Source organism: Orycteropus afer, unplaced genomic scaffold (genome assembly GCF_000298275.1).
Source record: "Orycteropus afer afer isolate SDZICR_OR568_19922 unplaced genomic scaffold, OryAfe1.0 scaffold00001, whole genome shotgun sequence".
In the NCBI taxonomy this organism is placed as follows: domain Eukaryota; kingdom Metazoa; phylum Chordata; class Mammalia; order Tubulidentata; family Orycteropodidae; genus Orycteropus; species Orycteropus afer.
The window spans coordinates 8712977-8739583 of NW_006921588.1; the positions used below are offsets into that span (position 1 = coordinate 8712977).

The following is a 26607-nucleotide window of genomic DNA, read 5'->3' on the forward strand; positions in this document are numbered from 1 at the left end:
AATAAATAATAATAAAAAAAAAAAAAACACATTTTCACAATTCTGAAGTTTCCCTTTGTCTTTGGATCCCTTAGATTCCTGTCATAGCAGAATCAGAAGAGACTGATATGAACCAAGAGACCTTAATTCAGTTGGGTGTTACTAAAAATAAAATCATGACAGCTCAATATGAATGTTACCAAAAAATTATGCAAGATCCTATTCAACAAACAGAAGGTAAATGTGACTTTTCAATTTTTAAATACATTTGTCATATATTTTAAAAATAAAATTATAACATTATACTATTATGGGTTTTTAAAATCTCTGATTAATTATTGGAGCTCTGGTAGAGTAGTGCCTAAGGCACTTGACTGCTATCCAGAAGGCTGGCAGTTCAAATCCATCAGCCACTCCTCGGAAGGAAGATTGGGCAATCCACTTCCATAGTAATATCACCTCGGAAACCCAAGGAGGGATTGCTATGAGTCAGGTCCAACTCGATGGCACATAATGACAACAACAACGTGATTAAATATAGATTAAATGCTAGTTTTCCTGGCATGAGTGAAGTATTAATTATTAATTTATGAAGAACATTTAATAAAATGTATTATTTATTCTGGCTCTTTGTGGTGGTTGTGTTTGTGTGTCAACTTGGCTGGGCCTTGTTGAGTGGCTGGGCAGCTAAATATAGTTATCCCCCATGGTGAGATTGGTAATTAACTCCATTGTGGAATCTATTGAAGCAGCTGAGTAGCTGCTTTGGGTATGTGGTCTGCTTCCTGTATATGTTGTTCCATAGTATCACTATGGAAGTAGATTGCCCCTTCTTCCTTCTGAGGAGTGGCTAGTGGGTTTGAACCGCCAGCCTTCTGGTTAACAGTCAAGTGCCTTAGGCACTATGCTACCAGTACTCCCGCTTCTTGTATATAAGAAGCAGCTTTGGGAATGGTCTCCAGCTTATGGCACACTTGAACCCTGCATGTAGCTGTATCCTGGTTCAGCAGCCTGCCATGCTCTGCTGACCTTGGGACTTTCAATGGACTTGAATTAATGACCTGCCGTGTGGTTTGGTAACATCAGGACTGTGCCATTTTATTTGTCGACTTTGGGCTTGTTAGCCCCAGCAAACAGTAGCTGCTTGAGTGAAGAGTTGCCTCTAGCTTCAGTGGGCCAGGAGCAAGAGGCAGAGCTGAAGCCCAAGGTCAAGGGGCTTTCACACAGCCCCTAGAGCCTGGTACTTTGAACTCAGACTTCTAGCTTCCAAAACTGTAAGAGAATAAACTCTTGTTTGTTAAGGTCATTACATTTGTGGTATATATCTGTCAGAGTGGTCCTGGGTAACCAGAACAGAATATGGTATCAAGAGAGTATGGTGCCACTCTGACAGATACCTAAAATATGGAAACAGGAGTGGAGTGCGTCCTTGACCCAAGACCCTGGCAGAGAGGCCCTGGTGTGTGGCATGAGAGATAGCAGCATCAGGGCCAAGAGACTGGCAGAGAGATACCAGCAGAGAAACCAGCATGAGAGATAACAGCATCAGAGCCCAGAAACTGGCATTAAACAGCAACATCCTTACCAGCTCACTGAGGATAAAGCTGGATGCCATTGGGTAGGAGGCCTCCTGGCAGAGTGGGTTGCCTTCTGGCATTAATTGGTAAAAGAAATCGGCATGAAATGGAGCAGTAGGTTAGATACCCCATGGAGCAAGAAAGCTGAGTGTCCTTTGGACAGGAAGGTTCCTGGAAGGGTGGTTTTCCCTCAGGCATTAATTGGCAGAAGCAGAGAGACCAAGGAAATGGGAAGCAGAACTGCCTCAGCCTCAAAGGTAGGACCATGGCCTTTGGGGGTGGAACCACTACAGCCCCCCTAGGTTTCAAAGAGCTAGACTTTCATCAGCTTGGTTCTGGCATGTGGAGCTGATTGTTCATGTGAGCTAATGAGATGGAGTCAAGCCACTGCCCGAGAGGGGGCAGGGCTGCCATGCCCAATGGGGGAGAGGAACGGGGCCTGCTAGGCCAATGGGGTGAGATCGCCACTCAGGAACTAGGGGACTGGAGTCACCCAGTGAAAAGATCTGTACAGATACCACCCATTGAAGATCTATACAGGTGCCAAGTTGTCAAGGGGTGGAATTGTGGTGGTTAAGTTTGTGTCAGCTTGGCTGGGCCTGACTGAGTGGGTGGGCAGCTGAATGTAGTTATTTCCCATAGTGAGATCAGTAATAGTAGCTCCATGGTGGAATCTATTGGAGCAGCTGAGTAGCTGGTTTGGGTATGCGGTCTGCTTCCTGTATATAAGAAGTAGCTTTGGGAATGGTCTCCAGCTTATGGCACACTTGAACCCTGCATGTAGCCTTGTTGTTGTTCAGCAGTCTGCCATGCTTTGCTGACCTTGGGACTTTCAATGGACTTGAATTAATGGCCTGCCGTGTGGTTTAGTAACATCAGGACTGTGCCATTTTATTTGTTGACCTTGGGCTTGTTAGCCCCAGCAGCCAGTAGCTGCCTGAGTGAAGAAAAGCCTCCAGCTTCAGTGGGCCAAGAGCAAGAGGCAGAGCTGAAGCCCAAGGTTGAGGGGCTTTCACACAGTCCCTAGAGCCTAGCACTTTGAATTCGGACTTCTAGCCTCCTAAACTGTAAGAGAATAAATTCCTGTTTGTTCAAGCCATCCCATTTCTGTTACATTCCTGTCAGAGTGGCACTAAGTAACCAGAACTCTCTTTTAACAAATTCTGATAAATAGTAAAATATGTACAACAGTGTGTCTTTTAGTGACATTCTTTTTTATCATATAACCATTGTATTTAAAACACCAAAAAGTATGTATCTTCAATCACATCAGTGGTTGACAGGAAGTTTATATAATTTGAATTTATTTTTTCACAAGCTGCCTTCTGAAACTTGCATAATAAAATGATATGACAAATGGCACAAGTATGTAATTTTTAATAACACATACTCTGTGTAATGAAGTCTAAGTGCTTATGTTTCTGTTAAGACATCCTTTCATTGTCTTATAATATTTGAGGACCTACTAAGTGCCAGATACAAAAGTGAGTAACACAAGTAGAGTGGCCAGCTTTAACAAAAAGCAAACAAATAAACAATAAAAAATTGACACTGTATTTTACCTAGCATATTTTGAAGGTATGACAAATACCTTCAAAATATGAAGTGTAAATCTCACAAGGAAACAAAACAAAATGTAAAGCCTAGATATTTTTATTTTTAAAGACAACTCTCAAATGAAATAAAGTCTTTTAAATTTTGGAAAAAAATTTTTTGAAACATCTAATATATTTTTAAATGATAGTGCAATATACAATATTTGTTATTTAAACACAATGTTAAAAGTAGATTATTGTTAGTATTTGTAATAGTCAAAACAATTCCTTTTTGAAAGAAAGAGGAAATCTTTTTTTCCACATTGGTCAATTAACGAAATCTATATTTAACTGAATAATATAATTAATTCATCTTTGAAAAGCTATCTAAGTGTTGTACTTGCCCAAATATTTTCCATGTAAAACATTTATCTAGTTAAAAATATTTTAAATATATTTCAGACAATGAAAGATTATGTGACGCTAGTTCAACACAAATTGTATTACCAAGTAATTAAAATACTTTTGTATAAATTCTGTATTACTGAATCATATTTCTCACATGACTTCATTTAAATCTTCCATTAGTTTAGAACTATTGAATTAATACCTGCCAAATCATTTAGATACAGTTAAAAGTGAGTTGCAAGTTAAATTGTTGAACAATAAGTGTATGTAGATAAGGGTTTGATAATAAAATAATTCCATTGTCAAATAATTTTAAGATCACTGCATAATAAATATTTCTCTCCACGTTTCATAATCCATTTTATAATTTATAATACTTCAGCAAATCTGCAATAAAAACTATTTTTATTTTAACTTAGTTTTTCTCAAATCCATTTGACCCCAGAAATATTTTTAATGGAATATTAATGAATCACTATGGTTAATTAATCACTATAGTGACTCAACAAAAGCTTAATTTACTGAACAAATCATTACATTGAATTTCAGTTAAAGCTAAATTAGATAGAATCAATTACCTACCATACGATATTTCCTGACTCAATTCCAAGACTGTAAAATAAGGTGGTGGTTGTTGTTGTGTGCCGTCGAGTCGGCCCCCGACTCATAGCGACCCCTCCGTGGGTTTCCTAGGCAGTATCACTGCGGAAGTAGATTGCCCCATCTTCCTTCCGAGGAGTGGCTGGCGGGTTTGAACCGCCAGCCTTCTGGTTAGCAGTAAGTGCCTGAGCCACTATGCTACCAGAGCTCCTGTAAAATAAGGTAGAAAAATAAAATATTGCGGGAGAAAACTTCTATAGTGTTTTTTACACTGATAGTGAATGAACTGAAAAATCATTAACCAATAATTGACTTAGAAACAGTACAAATTTAAGGTATGATCAATCATCTAGTTTTGTACAAAATGTGTGATTCTAGGATTATAAAAGGAGCTCTGGTAGCATAGTGCCTAAGGCACTTGACTGCTAACCAGAAGGCTGGCGGTTCAAACCCACCAGCCACTCCTCAGAAGAAAGGTTGGGCAATCTACCTCTGTAGTGATAACTGCCTCAGCAACCCAAGGAGGGGTCGCTATGAGTCGGGTCCAACTCGACGGCACATAACAACAACAACAACAGGATTATAAAAGCCAAAGACTATCAGTATTTTAGATAAAATTATTGCCATTGAGATGATCATATCCCATCAGATAACCTAACGAATGAAATGAGTCAAATATTTTGTTGTAAGGCCATGGGAAAACTTATACTTGTCATAAACTATCTCCATTTTCAGTGGTTCCACACACAAGTGTTGAGGTAAATTTGAACCTAGGTGGTACAACAGTTAAGTGTTTAGCTACTAACCAAAAGGCCAGAGGTTCAAACCCACCATTAGTTCTGTGGGACAAAAGACCTGGCAATCTACCCCAGTAAAGATTACAGCCTAGGAAACCCCATGGGGTTGTTCTACTCTGTCATATAAGGTGGCTATGAATAAGAGTGGATCTGATGACACATAATGACAACAACAACACACTATTTTGTTTAAAGATTTTCTAGGATTTCTCAGGCAGCATCCATATAGGCCTGGACTCATTGTCAATAAATTCCAGGAGCTAGGAAGCTTAGTAAAACATCCACAAAACTGTAACTGACTTATCAATTGATTTGATTAGTCACATACGGACATTCTGCTTTTGGATGATATGTAAAGTCTATTCCACTTCTGTAGGAATAATGGCCAACAGTAATTCCTATTTTTATAAATATATATATATTCATTTATACAAATTTTCCTTCACATTTGGATGTCATTTTCATGAGTTTAGTTCTTATTTACATTTGACATATTAAGAAATATATTTTTAAGTTTGTAAAATTAAATTAGTGCGTGTCAAAATATTTCAAGTTCTGATCGAAAATTTCTGATAAGCAATTAATAGACACAGACTACTATATCATTTAATATTAAAAGACTAGTAGATCATTTAATATTTGTTTTGTGAATGAGCAACAGTTTGTTGCACTAAAATTCTGAGATGTTTGTTATCATCTCAGAATTGCAATTAATTATGACATCTCAAGGTATCTATATTTACCAGCAATATATTGTGTCCTTGAAAACTGGAATCCTTATGAGTATTTTTTTTTAGCTTTTGTATTACTTTTTTCAGATATTTCAAAATTTGTTAGAAATCATTTTAATAATTATTATTGTTGTGTGTCATCAAGTTAATTCCAACTCATAGTAATCCCGTAGGACAAAGTAGAACTGTGCTGTAGAGTTTCACGAGGTACAATCTTTATGGAAGCAGGTCTTTTCTAACTCAGAGCTGCTGGTGGATTCAAATCATTGACCTTTCAGTTAGCAGTGCTTAACCACTGTGCTGCTAGGGCTCCTTATTTTAATAATTAAAAAATCAGAATGAAACTCATTGTCACAGAGTTGATTTTCACTTACAGAAACCTTATAAGATAGAGCAGAACTGCCTTATAAGTTTTCCAGGGTTGTAAGCTTTATGGAAGCTGACTGCTACATTTTTATCTATGAAAGTTGTTGGTATATTCAAACAGCTGAACTTTCAGTTGGTAGCTGAGCTCTTTAACCATTGCATCACCAGGAATCCTTATTTTAATAATTATTGGGTGAAAATTCAGGTTAACTGTTATATATTCTAGATGATGTCTTTATTACGTGTCAGCATGAAACCACCATTAAGATTTTTGTCTTCATGTGTAACCTTGAGGGAGTTACTTAGTCTTCCTAATTTCATTTTCTCCTTGAAGGCCTTTATTGCAACAGAACCTGGGATGGATGGCTGTGCTGGAATGATGTTGCTGCTGGAACGGAATCAATGCAGCACTGTCCTGATTACTTTCAGGACTTTGATCCTTCAGGTGAAAGCAAAAATTTGCATACAAAACTCAGTGACATCTATTTAATAAACCCCAATTTAATTAAGTTATTGTTTCCCTTTTTCCTTTTTAATTTTAAAATAAAGAAAAAGTTACAAAGATTTGTGACCCAGATGGAAACTGGTTTAGACACCCAGCAAGCAACAGAACTTGGACAGATTACACCCAGTGTAATCTTAACACTCATGAGAAAGTGAAGGTATGTAATAATTGTGGATGGAAAATTTTGTTTTTATCAATTTAAAAGTTATTTATGCAATATAGTATTGGAAAAAATTTAGCCAGTGTTCCATTCCATTGTAAATACTTTCCACAGTATAATTTGAGAATGACAATTAAAAAAAAAAAACAAAAAAAACATGTTGGAAGCATTATTATTGAGTCTGTCATTACATGGAGGAAGCTAGTCTGTTAAGTAATAGTGTATTTACAAGTCAATGTTTCAGTATTGGGGTATCAAATTTTATAAAGAGAATAAACTCTGAAAGTATAAGAAAAGAAAAAGCAACTTTTATTTTTGAGTTGAATTTCTAGAATTATCTTCAGGGAGTTTTCCTCAAGTACACAAGATTAACCAAAATGGATTTAAATAATATTATCTGTTTATGACGAAAAGACCAAGATGGATATCAGATGAGACTCTGAAACCTGTTCTTGAATGGGCAGTAGCTAAAGCAAATGGAAGAAATGACAAGATAAAAGAGGTGAACAGATTTCAAAAAGTAGCTCAAGAAGACAAAGTAAATTATTAGAATGAAATGTGCAAAGACCTGGACTTCGAAAATCAAAAGAGAAGAAGACACTCAGCATTTCTCAAGCTGAAACAAATGAAGAAAAATTGAAGCCTTGAGTTTCAATGTTGAAAGATTCTAGGCAAAATAGAACTGACTTAAAGAGATCCATATTTGTACCCATGCCAAAGAATAAGAAATGATCCCACAGAATGTGGAAATTATCAAACAATATCATTAATATCGGGAGCTCTGGTAGCATAGTGCCTAAGGCACTTGACTGCTAACCAGAAGGCTGGCGGTTCAAACCCACCAGCCACTCCTCGGAAGGAAGGTTGGGCAATCCTACTTCCGTAGTGATACTGCCTCAGAAACCCAAGGAGGGGTCGCTATGAGTCGGGGCCGACTCGACGGCCAATAACAACAACAACAACATCATTAATATCACATGCAAGTAAAATCTTGCTGAAGATAATTAAAAAAATGTTTGCAGCAGTAGATTGAAAGAGAACTTCCAGAAGTGCAAGCTGGATTCAGATGAGGATGTAGAACAAGAGATACTGATGTCAGATGGATCTTGGCTGAGAGCAAAGAATACCAGAAGGATGTTTACTTGTGTTTTATTGACCATGCAAAAGCATTTGATTGTGTGGATCATAAAAAGTTATGAGTAACATTGAGAAGAATGGGAATTCCAAAACACTTCATTGTACTCATGAGGAACCTGTACATAGACCAGGAAGCTGTTGTTCAAACAGAACAAGGGGATATTGCATGGTTTAAAATCCAGACAGAAGTGAGTCAGGGTTGTATCTTTTCACCATACTTATTCAGTCTACATTCTGAATAAATAATCCAAAAAGTTGGTCTATCTGAAGAGGATGGCATTAGGTTTGGAGGAAGACTCATGAACAACCTGTGATATGCAAATGACACAACTTTGCTTGCTGAAAGTGAAGATGACTTGAAGCACTTACTGATGAAGATTAAAGACTATAGTCTTCAGTATGGCTTACATCTCACCATAAAGAAAATGAAAAGCTCCACAACTGGACCAATAAGCAGCATCACAATAAATGGGGAAAAGCTTGAACTTGTCAAAGATTTCATATTACTTGGGTCCACAATCAATGCCAATGGAAGCAGCAGTCAAGAAATCAGATGTTTTTTTTGCACTGAGCAAATCTGCTGCAAAAGACCTCTTTAAAGTGTTAAAGAACAAAGTTGTCACTTTGAAGACTAAGATGTGCTTAACCCAAGCCGTGGTATTTTCAGTCATTTCATATGCATGTGAAAACTGGACAGTGAATAAAGAAGCGTTGATACTTTCAATTTGTGGTGTTGGAGAATACTGAAAATACCATGGACTGCCAGAAGACCTAACAAATCTGTCCTGGAATTTGGAAGAAGTGCAACCAGAATACTCCTTGGAAGTGAGAATGGACAGACTTCGTCACCTACTTTGGTCGTGTTGTCAGAAGGGACCATTCCCTGGAGAAAGATATCATACTTGGTAAACTGGAGGGTCAGCAAAAAAGGGGATGGCCCTCAACAAGATGGATTGACACAGTTACTACAATGATGGGCTCAAGTATAGCTCAGTGAAATGATTATTTGATGCATTTAATACATGACTCCTAGTTCCATAAATAGAAAAGGGCATAGAATTTTATAAAGTTTGAGGAACTACATGGTAAGTTTCCACAGATAAGTTTCCATAGATAAGAACTACATTGTAAGTTTCCATAGATAGTCTTTATTCCTGATGTATTCCAGTACTTATTGGTTTGTAAGACAGTCATTGCAAGGTTATTATCATTTACCATGTTTTTAAAAATTTATTATATTTATTTGAATTTTAGCTTCTATACAAATAGGATTATAGGTACTTACAGTATTGAAATGAGCTTTAATTTTTATTCTTACAAATTTTATTTGTATAAATTATAGACTGCAATGAATTTGTTTTACCTGACAATAATTGGACATGGATTATCTATTGCATCACTACTTATCTCACTTGGCATATTCTTTTACTTCAAGTAAGTATGTATTTAAAATATTTTTAAATTTTACAAATGGTCTTTGTAAGATGTCATGAGCATGTTTATATCATGTGCTACTAAAATATATAAAATATAGATGATTTAAAATACTTAAAATGAACTGAAGGTTTAAACTAAATGAAACTTTTCTTGGCTTTGTAAACATGTGGAGAGGAGGTTGATGAAATAGTTAAGTCTAATATTATAAGATTAGTAGACAAATAAGAATGAAGTCATGTAATAAAGGGACCAATACCAATATTTAAACTTCTATGTCTTTGCCTTGGAAACCATCAACTATTATGCTGTTGTTAATTCCCGTTGATTCTATTCTGACTCATGATGACTCCATGTGTTCAGAGTAGACCTGTTCCATAGAGTTTCCAAAGCTGTGACCTCTAGGAGCAGATCAGCAGGCCTGTCTTCAGAGGTGCTTCTTGGTGCGTTCCATCACCAACCTTTCAACTATCTATTTGTGCTACTCAGGGTCTCCCTCAAGTAGTATGTTGTTGCTGTTAGATGTCAAGTTGATTTCTGACTCATACTGACCCCATGTAACAGAGTAGAACTGCCCCATAGCATTGTCTAAGCTGTAATCTTTATGGGAGCAGATAATCAGGTCTTTCTCCCATAGAAGAGCTCGGTAGGTTCAAATTGCCACCTATTTAGTAATTAGCCAACCACTTAACTGTTGCACCACCAGGGATCCTTCTGTCAACTATAATAAGCTTTCTCAGTTAAAATGTCAACTTCTTGGTCAATTTTACTAATAGTTGTTCATGGCAATTATAGGAACCAGAATTTCATAAGAAAATTCAAAATTCAAAATACATTATAGAAAATATAGCTTGAAATAATCTGGTAGGGTTTCTTTCCAGTTTTGGGAGTCATTATTGATAAGGTTAAATTATACTTTCTAATTTTACTTGAAATATACTGCTCTTTTTTTTTCTTTCCCATTTGGAAGCCAGCTCCAATTTCTTCATTTAACCAATCAACAAGTGATTTTTAAATTTACAGCAAAGTCAGTTTCAAAGTATGTATTATGTTATCTACTGCCTTAACATGATTTTCAAAATTTTAATCACTACCATTAGTTATGGAATGCAATGTGCTTATAGTACATAGTTATATTTTATTACATCATCACCACCATCATTATCACCATCATCATCACCATCAGCATCAATATCATCATTGTCATCATCGTTATAGTCATTGATCACCCTGGAATATGAGCAGCTGCAGAACCATGTGTACGAGTAGCATATCAGAGTTATCCAAATCCAGAAATTATCAGACAGTTGGACATTAGGCACATATTTATCTGGAGCACTAGTTTATAGCTCAGAGTCCATAAAAGGCATAAAAATATTGCAATTAATTTTCTTCAAAATCTATGAATTACTGAAGGACTCGTATTTTTAGTTAATGGAAATTACACATTAATACACACACACAGATTAATTTAAATGCAACTAATATTAGCTTTGATTTTTCTTTATGATAAAGACAATTATGACAAAGGAGAAAGTAGTTCAGCTGCTACCTTACAGGTATAAAGTACAAATCATGAGAGTCATTTGAACACTGTTTTACCAAATCTCCTGAGGAAAAAAATCCAAGTTTTAAATATTTTTATCCTCAGGGAAAAAAATAAAATTACAATATTTTACTTAAAAAACAAAAAGCTATAATTGTGATAAATGCTAAGCCTATACATGGTCATGGTCACACTCCCCCCTGGCTAGATATATCTGATCACAGCCTGTTCACCCATTTATCCAGCTGTAAATCAATGCTTGCCATCACTGACAACACAGTACTGTACATTCAAAAGTGTTCATTGCTGTTGCCTATATCTCTTGTGTACCTCTCTATGTCTTGCTCTTCCTCAGTACTACTGTGCTGATCACTCACATTTGGTACATTACCCTTCCCTTCACCCCAATCAATACCTGTTTCTACCTATCTAGCCAAGTACCCTCTCCTTCCCTCCCATCCCTGATAACCAACAAAGAAATCTTCCTTCCATATATAAACCTTTCCTTGACATTTTACAATAGTGAACTAATACAATATTTGTCCTTCTGTAGTTGACTTATTTCACTCAGCATAATATCCTCCAAGTTTATCCATGTTATGCAGTGTTTTGCAGATTCTACGTTATCCTTTGGTGTTGCATAGTATTCCACTGTGTCTATGTACCATAGTTTGGTTATCCATTCTTCTGTGAATAGCAACTTAGATCGTTTTTATCTCTTTGCTATTGTGAATAGTGTTGTGATAAACATATATTTGTTCTTGTCCTGGCTCACTTCTTTAGGATATATACCTAGTAATGGGATTGCTGGATCAAATGGTATTTCAAATTCCTACTTTTTAAGAAATTTCCATACTGCTTTTCAGAGTGGTTGTATCATTTTACAGTCCCACCAGCAGGGTATGACAGTCACAATCCCTCCCCATGTTTTTTCACTGTTGGTTTAGTCTTTCCCAGAGTTTGGGTATAACTTGGTTAAAGGCTTTAGATCTCTGTATGGCTTTTTAAATTCATCATCTTGAAAGTATGTCAAAATCAACGTGCTCAATAGAAAATTCATATCTATCCTTTCCTAACCAAAACTGAGTTTCTTTAAGAGAGACCCATCCTAGTGAATAACCCACAGCAATCCAGTTGTATTAGCCAGAAGTTAGGAGTAATCTGTGGCACCTTTCTCTCCTTTTCCTCCATAACACCCTGACCACATACCTTATGGATTTTATCTCCTGTAATCCCTCCAATCTTTCTACTTCTCTTCATCTCTGCTTAAATACCACCACCAGCCTTGTTCTATCTCGATTTCTATTTCAGTAAATCCACCTTCACTTCTCTTCATTCAATTGTCCACAATGCAGGCAAAATAATATTTTCAAAGATAGATAAAATATAGATCTTATTTTGCCATCCTTTACTTTACAAGTTGTTCTGGTAGTGTAGTGGTTAAGGCATTTGACTGCTAACCAAAGGTCAGTGGCCAGCTGCTCTGGAGAAGAAAGATGACGTAGTTTTTTTTTTTTTTTTTTTCTGTAAAGATTTATAGCTTTGGAAATATAATGGGAGTTGCTATGAGTCAAAATCAACTTATCGGCAGTGAGTTTTTGCTTTATTGTAACTCATCTGTTCAAATGGTTAACATAGCTGCTAATTGATAGGTTGCAGGTTTAAACCCACCCAATGAACCTGAGAAGAATGGCTTGGCAAGATACTTGGAAAAAATTAGCCAGTGAGAACCTTAAAGAGTGCTTTTCCATTCTGACACACATGGGGTCACCATGAGTACTGGTAAACTGGCTTATTATAATTCATTTAGTATGAAAATCATTTACATACACTAAAATTGAATATTGTTTCCTCTGCCTGTTGTCTTTACCCGCCCCCCTTAGTCTAGTGAAATAACTCATCTCTAAGATATAATCTTTAGCATCATTTCCTCAGTTAAATCTGAATTCCTAATTACAGTACCTCTGAAACTCAACAAATTGCATTGTACATATGGTAAATTTTTAATTACCATTTGGAGGACTGGCATCTCTGCAGATTTAAGACTAACACAGCCAAGACACTGCCCTTTAAAAAAGAAGAAGAACCTCTTTATTTTACATGCAATAAGACAAAATGTCCTAGCTCATTAAATTTCTGAAAGGCATGATGGCAAAATGTATATTATGTATTATGTAATTGTGTTATGCCAAAACCAATAGTCAGAAAGGGAATAACAGTCTTCTAGAATTCCAAGCTCTCTGCCCCCAAACTAGCTTGAATTTAGCCAATATATAAATAAAGTCCTGTACCAATTCACAAAATAAAATGCAAAATTAGCAAAGCTTTGTGTGGAAGAGCCTAAGATTCAATGGAACAAAAGCTCACTGTAAACTAATGAGGCAAACATATGGCTGCAGATGAAAAGAATGCTGCAAACCAAACTATACCAATACATTTATAGTGTCCAGGTCCAGATCACTAAGCAGACTGCTCATTCACTCTGTCCATACAGGGTGACTCTGTAAGAGGAAAACGGGTGTCATAAGAATTAGCATTTCAAGATAGATATAGCAAAGAAACTAAAAACAGTACTGTAAAATGGTTAGTGAATAAAGGTACCTATAATGTTAGGCCAAAAAGAAAACTCTGAGGCACTCTAGATGACTTAAAATCCAGATTACTGTTATTGGAGAAAAGACTAAGTGTAAATAACATAAAACCAAAAAAAAACGTCACTGCCTTTGAGTTGGATCCAACTCATAGTGACCCCTCCTTGGGTTTCTGAGGCAGTATCACTACAGAAGTAGATTGCCCAACCATCCTTCCAAGGATGAACTAACAGCCTTCTGGTTAGCAGTCAAATGCCTTAGGACTACACTTCCAGAGCTCCTGTAAATAACATAGAGATAAAAAATATTTGGAGTAATTAAAAAAAAAAAAAACAACTTTAATGATGCAACAAAAATGGCATGAATCACCAATTGACCAGTGCATTTCCTGTTACTGAAGGCTTTCAGACAGAGATCAGACATTAAACTGTTAGTTTAGGAATGTTGAAGAGGAGGCTTCCTGTACTGAGTTAATAATTGGACCTGATGATCTCTAATGATCCCTCTAAGCCTAATAGTCTACAACTGAAGCAATAATTTAGTAAAGAAGATAAGACTGAGCAAGCTATTTTTTAAAATATATATACATAATTTCAACATCAGTGATGTTAGGACTTGTGAAAGTTTTATGTAAGCTGAAAACAATCTTAAAAAACTATACTTATTGCCAACTATGAAGTGAAATAAAATTTGATTCAATAATCTTAGATCTGTATTTATATATGTTTTAATTAAAAAAATGACTATTCAATATTGTATGATCCTAACTTTAAAGAAAGAAAAGTATAGATATATATATGGAGAGAGACCAGGGGTCATTGGTGGTTACCAAGGATACACAGAAGGGAGAGGGAGATTCACTCTCTAGATTGTGTTATTTTTGGTGATGGGAAAAGTAGCACGGAATGTATGTGTAATGAGCACACCATGACCAAAGTAAATGATGCCATAAGAAATATACTAGAAAAAAATGAATATTTTTTCTGAAGAATATGACATATATAATTTGACAACAATGCCAACAGTAACTAAAACGTGTATACTCAGTAGGAGCTCTGGTAGCATAGTGGCTAAGACACTTGCCTGCTAACCAGAAGGCTGGCGGTTCAAACCCACCAGCCACTCCTCGGAAGGAAGGTTGGGCAATCCTACTTCCGTAGTGATACTGCCTCGGAAACCCAAGGAGGGGTCGCTATGAGTCGGGGCCGACTCGACGGCACATAACAACAACAACAACAACAACAACAACTCAGTTATGTATGTATTTAGACATTTATTGTAAAGGAGCTCTGGTGACTTTGTGGGTAAGATATTTGGCTGCTATGTACTTTCACTTCTCTAACCCTCAATTTCACATCTTTACATTGCAGACAACATTACTATCTGCATTATAGATTTGTTGTGAGAGCTAAGATAATGCATATGCATTGCTAACTTGAGTGTCTGGTCCAGTAAATATTGTCTATTTTTGGCATTGCTGTTATTCTTTTTAATCCAGCCATTAAAAGCTTTTAACATAAATATTTAATTTATATAGACATATTATACCAACAGGCTCTATAAAACAAAATTAAAAAGAACAATTTCTAGCCTTAGATGTACCACATTTGTTATCAAATTGTCATAAATAAGGAAACATTGAACATAAATTTGTATAACCAAATTCTTTGTGTGTGTGTGATTTGGGTACAAATGCACAAAGTAGATTTGTTTTACACTCAACACATTCATACACATTTTATTTCACTGCTCTGATTACAGTCACCACAATGGACCAGCTCTCCTCCACTTCCTTCCTTGGTTACCCCTCCCCTGTGTCCTTCTTACCTGTGCATTCCTGTCTATCTAGCATCCCCCTATAGATATGCTGCTATTCCAATCTCTCACAGTTGACTTTTCTAAGGGGTGTATCTACCTGAGACAGGTGTTCAGCTTATAGGCCTTTCTAGTGTTTGGCTAACCCACAGGAGTAAGCCCAATTCTAGGCCCAAAAGGTAACCTAGGGCCATAGTCTTGGGGGTTCCACCATCTGACCAGTAATTCTGGTCATTTTTATGTTTTTGAAATTTGTTCCACATTTTTCTTCAAACTTTATCCAGGATCTCCAATTATGATTCATTTCCAAGTGGTTGGCATTGGTAGCCAAGTACCATCTGGTTCTTCTGGTCTCAAGGTTGTGTAGGCTGAGGTTCCCATGGTCTATTAGTCCCTTTGACTAATTATTTCCATATATCTTTGATTTTCTTCACTCTTCTTTGCTCCCTATGAGGAGAGAACAATAGTTCCATCTCAGAAGGTAAGCTTTTAAGACCCCAGTCCCTACTCACCAAAGTGAGATGTAGAATAAACAGTGTTTTTGTGTACTGTGTTGTGCCAATTAAGTTTGATGTTCCCTAACACGATGTGTAATCCGGCGCCCTCAGGCCTGGTGCCTCACTCCCCCAAGGTGTTTTGTTGTAGCTAAGAAGTTACCCCAACTTTGTCCCCTGTTAGTTCTCATAGATATTTTATAGTACATACAAATATGCATGTAGGGATATCATCAGTGAAACTTATCTATGGACATGGGTATATTCCCGTTCTCCTTACGATCACCTGATCTTCCTCCCTGTCTGCCTTTTGTTATTAATTACAGTGCAGTATTGTGATAGTTTGTCTCTGTTGATATATTTTGTGAATCTCTCTGTGTCCTCCTTTTCCCTATTGTTATTGTGCACGTCACACACTTTTGTTATATTGCCTCTCTTTTCATGCAAATCACCACATATCTCAACTAGTCAGTAATTTTCCCTCCCCTCCCCCAAACCAAGTTCTTTTTTTAATTTTTATTGTGATTTGGGTGAAAGTTTAGAGAACAAATTCATTTTCCAGACAGCATTTCATACACATTTTGTTTCATGACATTGACTGCAATTCTCCACAGTGTAACAGCTCTCTTCCCACTTCCACCCTTTAGTTACCTCTTCCCTGTGTCCTTTCTTTTGCACTACTGCCCCCTGAGCTATCTTCCTGTGCAAATACTGCCCTTCTATTCCCCCAAGTTTGATCACTCCAAGGAGTATACCTACCTCATGTAAATGTTCACCTTGTCCCAACCAAATTCATAATATAACATGTAGTAAGTAACCAAATTCATAATATAACATGTAGTAATAACTTAAAAATAGCTTATTACTAAGGTCATCAGTAAAAGCACTAAACCTTTTTTTATGCTTATTAAGTACTGGAGTCTACATTAAAGATTTTGTTGTCTTTGACTTTAACACACTTCACTATATCTACTAAAATAGGAAACATCATTAGTGGTAATGGAAAGAACATTGCAAATTAGCTCCATGAGAGCATGAATCATCCCTGCTATATTTCTTTATATATTCCAGAGCTTAACATGGGACGTTGCACACAGTAGGCACTTAATTTTTTTTGTGTGTGGAATGAAGACATGAACTGGTTTGGCAACTTTCTCTAGGGCTGACTTTCTTATGGCTTATCCATGACTGTGAGTGAGTCCCTTGAGTTTGTCTGGCCTTCCTTGTGTCCATCAGCAAGGGAAAGGATGGCATTGGACTAATGCTCCCTAAGACTTCTGAACTTCTGACACTTCTAAGCAGTAGGACGTCCATGTAAAACAAGTTGGGAGATTGCTGTTAGATGTAAAAACGACCAGATTCACTTTAGGAGAAACTGAGTGGTTAATAAAAGATGTTTGTATGCTTAATGACTACAAAAATTAGCTTTTTTGCAACTAACCTGGAAACAGTTCCTAGAGTAGCTAATGTTCACATAAAAGCATTGTGTATAAACAGTCTATCAACATCGCTTTTCTGCTCCTTTACCCAGTTCCTCATTCTGTGGTAATTTTTGCTTTGTCTTTAGTACAAGAAACTTTTTTTTTCTCTTCTTTGTAAATGAGGGTCACTGACCCACCATAATAAAAACCAAGAACCACACAAAAAGTTGATTTAGGGTACTGTTTGTTATTTTTTATTTAGAGAGAGAAAAGAAAAGTCTACTACTTATCCGTGCTTTAAATTAGAAACAGAGAACATGAAATACTATTTACCAGATAGACTTCAGTTTTATATTAGAGCCAATTAAAAAAAAGAGTCTGAGCAGGAGATAAAAGGAGAGGAAAAAGAAAAAGGAGAGAGAGAGACGTAAGCCAAGCCCTGAGAGGCAGTGACATTTACTCATAACGATCCTTGGAAAAGCAAAGCAGAACACTTCAGATAAAAAAATAAATAAATAAGCTTTACTAGAATTAGTTATAAATTACATTTTAATTGGGAGCTCTTTGAGAGCATAGCAAAGCCTCATGCTTACTTTCAACCAAGACAAAAAGCTCCATCTTCCTGCATGTGAAAGAGGGTATATACATCTGATTTGTTTGGTGGGGGGAGTTCATTTTTTTGAGGTACGTCTTTATTTTGCTGACTTCTCAGAGTCCAAACAATTATAAAGCCAACTTGCATATTTAGAACTATATAGACAAATGATATAATTTCTAGATAGTTTCCATAAGGGCCCAAATAAAATCCAGCAAAAACCTTTATGCAGTTAGTAGGTTAATGCTTTCTCAACTTAACTTACTAAATCAAAAAACCAAACACACTCCATTGAGTCAATTCCGACTCATAGTGACCCACATTGGGTTCCCAAGGCTGTAAATCTTTGCAGAAGGAGATTGTCTTATCTTCCTTCTGCAGAGCAGCTGATGGGTTTGAAGCACTGAGCTTCTGATTAGCTGCCAAATGCCTTATCCACTGCACCACCAGAGGTCCTTTTAACTTACTCAAATAACCCTTACATGCTTGTACTTCTGCTTTTCAGGATATCTGATCCAAATCCTAACTGTTTTGTTTAGATCATGTCTGACTACATTTAACCAATACTATGAACTTTCTATCTTCTTTCCCATTTCTTCTTCATATTTCTCTTGAATTAAAACAAGCATAGTGTTCTTCTTTAAGCTATCATTCTTTTTCCTGAGAATTGTGCATGATTCAATCTTTAAACTATTTCTAAACACAATGGAGAAGCTAACTAGGTAATTAAGTCCTAAGATAAAATACATAGAGCAAAGAATCTTGCTCTACAAATCATACCATGATGTACCTGTTTGCCAAATCAAAACTCTTGATGAGGAAGGAGTTCGCTGAAAGCCTGGCAAATGTGCACTGTCTGTGGTTTCACAAAGACCAAGTTCAGAAATGTAATCCTCTGATGGCCCTAAATAACATACCTCCTAGTGCTACCCATGGGACCCTACGTAGTACAAACTATGTGTACTTGACTACTAACCTGAAGGTTGCTGGTTTGAACCCACCCAGCAGTGCTATGAAAAAAAAAAAGGCTTGGCAATCTACTTCCATAAAGATTATAGCCAAGAAAACCATATGGAGCAGTCTACTCTAATACACGCAGTCGCCATGAGTCAGGATCTACTCAACGGCAGTGGGTTTTTAATTTTGTTGAGTGCTACCCAGGAATATCTTTACTTTCTTAATTTTCATTCACTGTAAGCTCATTATTCACTGTGATCATGAGTTATATCCTATTCTGTTGTGTGCATCCTACTTCCTCTATCTTAAAATTAGGTATTTTCTTAGTTATATATGTATCATTTTTATTTCTTTTATAGTTTTTTATTGTAATTTGGGTGAAAGTTTACAGAGAAAATTCACTTTCCATACAGCAGCTCACATATACTTTGTCTCATGACATTGAATGCAATTTCCCACTTCCTACCCATAGTTACCTCTTCTCTGTGTCCTTCCCTCCCATGCACTCCTGCCCCCAGAGCTGGCTTCCTATAGATACACAGCCCTTCTTTCCTCCCATGATTGTTCTCTCCAAGGAGTGTACCTACCTAATGTAAATGTTCATCTCATATGCCTGTCTCTTGTTTGGCTGGAAGCCATGGTATTGGGTTCAATTCCAGACCTGAAGGGCAGCTAGGGACCATAGTCTCAGTGGTTTCATCAGGCTTTATCAGACCAGCAAACCTGGTCCTTTTTTTTTTTTTTTTTAATTATTTTGAGTTTTGTTCCATATTGTTCACCTTCTCTATCCAGGATCTCCTACATAGATTCCCCTCTGAGTGGTTGACAGTGGTAGCCAGGCATCATCTAGTTCTTTTGGTCTTAGCCATGTAGGCTGAGGATCGTATGGTGTACAGTCACTTGGACTAATTGTTTCCATGAATCTTTGGTTTTCTTCATTCTTCTTTGCTCTGAAGGAGAGACCCATCATTGCATGTAGGTTGCCGCTTGCAAGCATTTAAGATCCCAGTCACTACTCGCCAAAGTAGGATGTGGAACAATGTTTTTGTGTAGTATATTATGCCAATTGAGCCTGATGTCCCCTGTGACTATGGTCCTGAGCCCACATGTTCAACTACTTACTCCTTCTGGGTAGCTGGTTGTGGCCAAGAAGTGACTACAACTTTGTTCCTTGTTAGCTCTACTATATACCTGGGAATTCTTACAGAACATACAAATATGCTTGTAAAAACTTTGTCTGCCAAGGCTATATGTGGTCTTGGCCACACTCCTCCTCACGTAGACATACTTAATAATTCAGCCTGTCCACCCATCTATACACCCATATAGCCATGTTTGCCTTCACTGACAACATACTACTGCATGTGCAAAAGAGTTCACCTTTGTTGTCTATACCTCCAATGCACCTCTCCATGTCTTCTTATTCCTCAATGCCCTGTATTGATCACTCACATTTGGTATATTACCCTTCTCTTCACCCAAATCAATATTTGTTTCTACCTATCTAATAGTGTTCCCATACCTCCCCTGGTAACCAACAAAGTATATGTATCATTTTTAATGTTTTCTTAATTCATCCTCACTGAGTCTACTTATAAATAAATGAATTTTAATCAGTGTACTGAAAAAGCCATCCACCTTACAATAAATAAGGTGAGAGCTGAAAATGTTCCTATTTAATAATGCAGGTCAGGGTTGGAAAGCTTTTAAAATAAGCCCACTATCATTATGTAATGAAAGCATTGCATTTCCACATTAGAGTATCAGATGTGGATAAGAACAGAGGAGTGCAAGTAATTGATTTATCTTAAAAAAAAAAAAAAAAAAAAAAAAAAAAACAGTTTCCTTATAATGTAATTGCTATTACTTGTTTGGAAATATAAATAAATAATGAAATTAGAAAGGAGCTTTTGTAGCACAGTACCTATGAAATCTGACTGATAACCAGAAGGTTGGTGGTTCAAATCTACCAGCCACTCCATGAAAGCAAGACTGGGCAATCTACTTCCATAAAGATTTACTGCTTCAGAAACCCAATGGGGATCATTATGAGTTGGAATCAACTCAATGGCAGTGTTTCTTTCTTTCTTTCTTTTTTTAATGGAATTAGATAATTTGGAATTGTTTTAAGTCATAAATTTATTATTTAAAAGTATAATTGTATATTAAAGATCACATATTTCCATTTCTTTTGTTTTTTGATAAACATGCAACTTCTCTATAGGTGATTTCATCTATTTTGCTTAAGTAAATTCAAACAAAAGTGTTACCTAAATAGATCTACATTTTCATGGCAATAGTATGACAATAAATGTTTTTTAATAAAACCAATGATTCATTGCTTGGTGTAAAAACTATGTAGTTATTGAAATGAATTAAAATTTTATAAATTGAAATAGAGAATAGAAATAACATAACTTTTTTCTCCCCAAAGACATAATATATTTTGCAATCTAGTTTCCACTCTTGCAGACATGGTTTATTTTCCTCCACTATCCCCACAGATATGACTATATATGAGGAGAAAGTCAAAGTAAAACCTCCAAACTTTAGTATCTTTTTACTATTTATGACAAATGGAAACCAGGAATAGCTGAGTATTATACTGTTAACATTTGCTGATGGAAAATTAAGTTGTAATGCAAAAGAGTATGAGTTTAAGAATCAAAAACTCATTTAGCAAATTTTACCATTTGAACTTAACTTCCTTCATCTATAGAAAGGAAAAAAGCAATCTGGACTTTTGCTTTATGCTTTGCTCACATTGTCTGTCTTTCCTGCTCCTCAAAAACATAAAGCTCAAGGCTTTCGCTCAGGGTATCTTCTTGTTTCAGTTCTATCCCGACTATTCCTCTCGCCCTAGCCACAGTACTTTTCTATCCCTTAACCTGTGTTTTATTTTGTGAAAAGCAAATAACACTATCTGGAATCACATTATTTAATGTACGTTATTTAACTACTTGCTTTCCATTGTTACATGAGTAGCTTGAAATCAAGGGCTTGCTTTCTTATTCATGGCTGTTGCCTAGTATCTACAAACAGTGCCTGAATTCATTAGTATGCATCAATAAAGAGTTGTAAGCAAATAATGAATATTAAAGTAGACAAAAGATTTATTGTTCAATTTTTACTTCCCTAAGAATTTCACCATTCAATTTCAATATACTACTCACTAGAATTGTGACCTTGAGCAATTTACCTCAGTTTTATTAAAGGATAATGATACTTCAAACCAAAAAACCTCAAATTGACTGCCATTGAGTTGATTACTACTGGGTTTCCAAGGCTGTAAATTTCTATGGAAGCAGACTGCCTCCTTTTTCTTTCCTGGGGTGGCCTGTGGTTTCAAACTGCTGACATTTTGGTGCACAACCAAATGCCCTAACCACTACACCAGCAGAGCTCCTTAATGATATTTCAAGGGGTTGTTAAATGAGATAATGAATGTAAAGTGCTTATCTCTGTGCCTGAGATATTCTAAAGCAGCTCTGGTGGCATAGTTCCTAAGGCTTTTGACTGCTAACCAGAAGGTTGGTGGTTCAAACCTACCAGCTGCTCCATGGAGGGAAGACAGGCAATCTTTTTCTGTAAAGATTTGCCACCTCAGAAACCCAGTGGGGGTTGCTGAGTCTGAATTGGCTCCATAACACTGGGTTAGTTTTGGTTTGGTTTGGGATATTCTAAGTGCTTAGTAAATGATGGTTGCTATTATGAATTTTACCTCTAAAGATTTTTCTGTTTGTTTTTATGTTATTTTTTAAATATTGATTGTAAGAATCACAGGCATTCAGAAAGTCAGTTTCTACTCTGGGACCATTAAAATGGGAAGAGACCATTTGGCCACATAAAATGAGTACAGCTATTTCTTTATGCTGGTGATGAAGTGGTAAAAGTACTTATCTGCTAACCAAAATGTTGGGGGTTCAAACCCACCAGTGGCTCCATGGGAGAAAGATGTGACACTAAAGATCACAGTCTTAGAAACCCTATGGGCAGTTCTACCCTGCCCAGTAGGGTCATTATGAGGCAGAATTAACTCAAGGGCAGTGGGTTTGATTTTTGGGCAGTCATATGTTATTTCAAATGAGTAGCATGAAAGTAGGGTCATGAGAGAGTAAGCATAACAAAACAAGAGCAATCCTCTCTACCCCAGAGGGACTTTCATTGAGCATCTTGGCTAAAAACACTGTGGTGCTCTTTCTGATCTTGTCAAAGGGATCACTAAAAAAACAAAAAAATCCACTGCCATCAAGTCGATTCTGACTCATAGAGACCCCCTTTGGGTTTCCGAGGCAGTAAATCTTTAAAGAAGTAGATTGTCTAGTCTTCCCTCCACAGAGTGGCTCGTGGGTTTGAACCACCAACCTTCTGGTTAGCAGTCAAATGCCTTAGGCACTATGCCACCAGAGCTCCTTAAAGGGATCACTAGAAGCCTCCAAAAGAGGCTTAATAGAGGTTGTATCTATTCTTTGTCATACATTGGCAAGATTACTTTCAGTAAGCAAAAGATAGTAACACTTCTTATTCTTTTAATATATTTGTTAAGTTCTGCCTGTGATTTTTGACAGTGTTCAAACATAATGGGCACTTTCCTCTTGGATATATGGCTAGTGTTTTCTTGGCAAAAGGTCTGAGCATTTGGAAATTAAATTATATAAACTGGAATAAGAAAACAGTACTTCATAGACTGGACCATTTTTACATTGCTTATATTTTCTCTTTCCATGATTAGCATTGCTCATGATTATTACAGAGGAAAGTAATTTCAAAATTTCCAGCCCATGCCAAAATTCAATCGGTAACAAAGACCAGTGTTTTTGTCCATGCTGGTGATAGAATTTTGAAGATGGAGCAGAATAATGCTAGAGGTCAGCATAATAGTGAAAGTGGTAATTTGGAGACAAAGACGGTGTGGTAGTTAAGGTATGTGTCAACTTGGCTGGGCCAGAGTTTTGAATGGCTGGGCAGCTGGATGTAGTTATCCCCCAGATGAGATCAAATGTGGTGAAATCATCTCCATGGTGAAATGTGCTGTGAGCGACTAATTAGTTTCCTTTGGGATGTGGCCTGCTTCCAGAATATAATGAGATGTTTTGAGAAGTGTCTCTAGCTTTTGACACATATGGAGCCTGCATTTGGCCAAGACTTCTTCTCAATGGCCTGCCATGTTGCCTGCTGATCTGGGACTGTTCCTAGACTTCAACCAGTGTCTGTTGTGTTACTCGCCCACTTTGGGATTGTGCCATTTTACTTCCCAGTCTTGGGATCTTCAGCCTCAGCAGCCAGCAGCTGCATGAGTCACAAAAAGCCTCCAGCTCTAGTGGGCCTGGAACAGGAGGCAGAGCTGAAACCCAAGATTGAGAAGCCTTCACCTAGCCCCTAGAGCTGGCACTTAGTCTCCTAAACTAGATAATAAACTCCTGTTTGTTAAGCCATCCACTTGTGTTATTTCTGTTTTAGCAGTGCTAGAGAACCAAGACAGGTGGGAAGAATGAGATTCCATAGGAACAAAACTTAGGTTGCTTGACCAATTGCCCTTCATCTTATTGAAATTCCCCTATAATGATAAATTCTTGTGTTTTGTAATAAAAATGTGACAATTTCTTTATTGTTTCATTGAGTTATTTCAAACACATATATGTTTTAAATAAAGAGGCAGTTTTGCATTGCCGAGGTGAATTCTAGTGCTATTTTGTTATTTGTGGTAAAAACCATTGGAGAAATTGATTAAAATCAGTCATGTGGTAATTATGTTAAAAAATAATAACTAACTATAATAAAAATAATAATAAATAACAATCAGTGCTCACCATGGTTTTGGAATTGTGTTAAGCATTCTCTATGATTGATCTCATTTAACATTAAAGCCAGGTGCTCTCATGGCCCATTGTCAGAATTATTTTTTTGTCATTATTCTTAAATTACCAAAAAAAAAAAAAAAAAAAAAAACCTAACTCACTGTTGTCGAGTCTGTCCCGACTCATGGTAACCCCTCCTCGGGTTTCCAAGGCAGTATCTCTACAGAAGTAGATTGACCAGTATTCCTTCTGAGGAGTGACTGGTGGGTTTGAACTGCCAGCCTTCTGGTTAGCATTCAAATGCCTTAGGCACTAGGAGACCTAGATTTAGACACGGTAAATAACTTGCCTGGATTCATGCTCAGGTCAGGTTCCAAAATCCTCTCTGAATCACCACCCTATACAGACTTGAGGAGTAACTGGATGGTGTAAACATTTAAATGCTGGGCTACTAAACAAAAGGTTGGAGGTTCAAACTCACTCAGAGGCACCTGAGAAGAAAGGCCTGACAATTTGATTTTAAAACATCACAGCCATGAAACCTCTATAGAACCCAGTTCTACTCTGAAACACATGGAGTCACCATGAGTCAGAATTGACTCCATGGCAACTGGTTTAATAACTTGATGATGAGACAGTGGTGTCTCATTGGTAGAATTCTTATCTTTCATGTAGGAGACCCAGGTTCCATTCCCTGACAATGCAACTTGAGTGCAACTACCACCTGTCAGTGGAGGTTTGCTTGTTGCTATGGTACTGAAGAGGTTTCAGAAGAGCTGACAGAATAAGGTAGACTGAAAGACAGGGTAAAAGAGATACCAAAAGAAAGATTAGGAAGAAAGGCCTGGAGATGTACTGAAAATTCAGCCAATGAGAACCCTGTGGATCACAATGGTCCAGACTTGTTCATGAGGTTGCCATGAGTCGCAGCCAATTGAATGGCAGCTAACACAGTAACTGACTTAGTGAAGTGTTTGGATAGTACAAATGGTTAATGTTTCAGCTACAAACCAAAAAGTTGGAGGCACGAGTCTACTCAGAGAACTCTGAAGAAAGGTCTGGTGATCTACTGATAAAAATCAGAGATTGAAAGTTCTATAGAGCACAGTTTTACTCTGACATACATAGGTCACCATGAGTCAGAGCTGACTTGATGGGAGCCTTTTTTTTTTTTTTTTTAACCAACTTGATGCTAGTTCTCTTTTATTATTCCAAATGAGAGTTGAAGTGTCATGGCTACTTTACACATGGAGTGCAATGGTTTTCTTGACACTCTTGTGGTAACTTTGTCAATAACTCTATCAAAATTGGATACTGAAATAGTGTTGTAAAAAATTATATGAAGAGAATATGAAATGGAAATAATCCAGACCCACAAACCACATGTTTTATTCTGTGGTCATTCTAGGATAGAAAGGGATATTATAAGATTTAAAACATTCTTTTAGCTTATGAAATAATTAATTTTAATATTTTTAGTAAAATATGGACATTTAAGAATGTAGAGTTGGTAAAAGTGGTTGCAGGTTAACATTTGGAAAGAAAAAAAGAAACCTCAAATATTTAAAGATTCATTTAAACAAACCAGTGTGTTTGCCAATTACATGTTTTTGGTTTTCATTTACCAATTGATTTTATTTGTACCAATCCACTTATACATGTTAATGAACATGTTTAGAAGGAAACAATAGCATCATTAAAAAAATCTGAGCCATTTCTACCATTAGACATTGATAGAAACCATATGTCAGATAGCATCTGTCTGCATTTGTTTAAGTTATAAAGTGCCTGAAGGCAGAAATGAAAGAAACTAAAACAATATGCTAATATTTCAGATAGTAGGACATATTTACACACATAAAGTAAAATGATTTGGCAACGGTCCAGCTTATTAGGATTTGGACAGTGAAACTGGATATCAGGGTTTCTAAAGCAGAAGTCTTTGGCTTGAGTTGTGTAGGTTGGATTATCTAAATTAACCATATTAATCAGATAATTTTATAAAACACTCAAAATAAGCTCTTATGTCCCTGTAATGAAATGATACCAATATTCCATCAGTTTCAAGTGGATTTCTTCATATTATTTCCAAACTTAAAAAAAAAAATGACATTTGACAAAAAATATGTCATTGTGTCTAAAAGAGGAAATTATATATATA

At 36.6% G+C, this 26607-nt stretch overlaps 1 protein-coding gene across 1 annotated transcript in view; it reads left to right on the forward strand.

Moving 5' to 3' along the window:
• The window catches only part of CALCRL (calcitonin receptor like receptor), a 57011-nt gene that overhangs the window by 4824 nt on the left and 25580 nt on the right, over nt 1–26607 (forward strand). Inside the window, exons 2-5 of the mRNA XM_007959411.2 lie at nt 75–216; nt 6328–6438; nt 6543–6655; nt 9138–9229. Of these exons, the coding sequence (XP_007957602.1) occupies nt 75–216; nt 6328–6438; nt 6543–6655; nt 9138–9229 (458 nt within the window). The remainder of the gene's footprint in view (nt 1–74; nt 217–6327; nt 6439–6542; nt 6656–9137; nt 9230–26607) is intronic.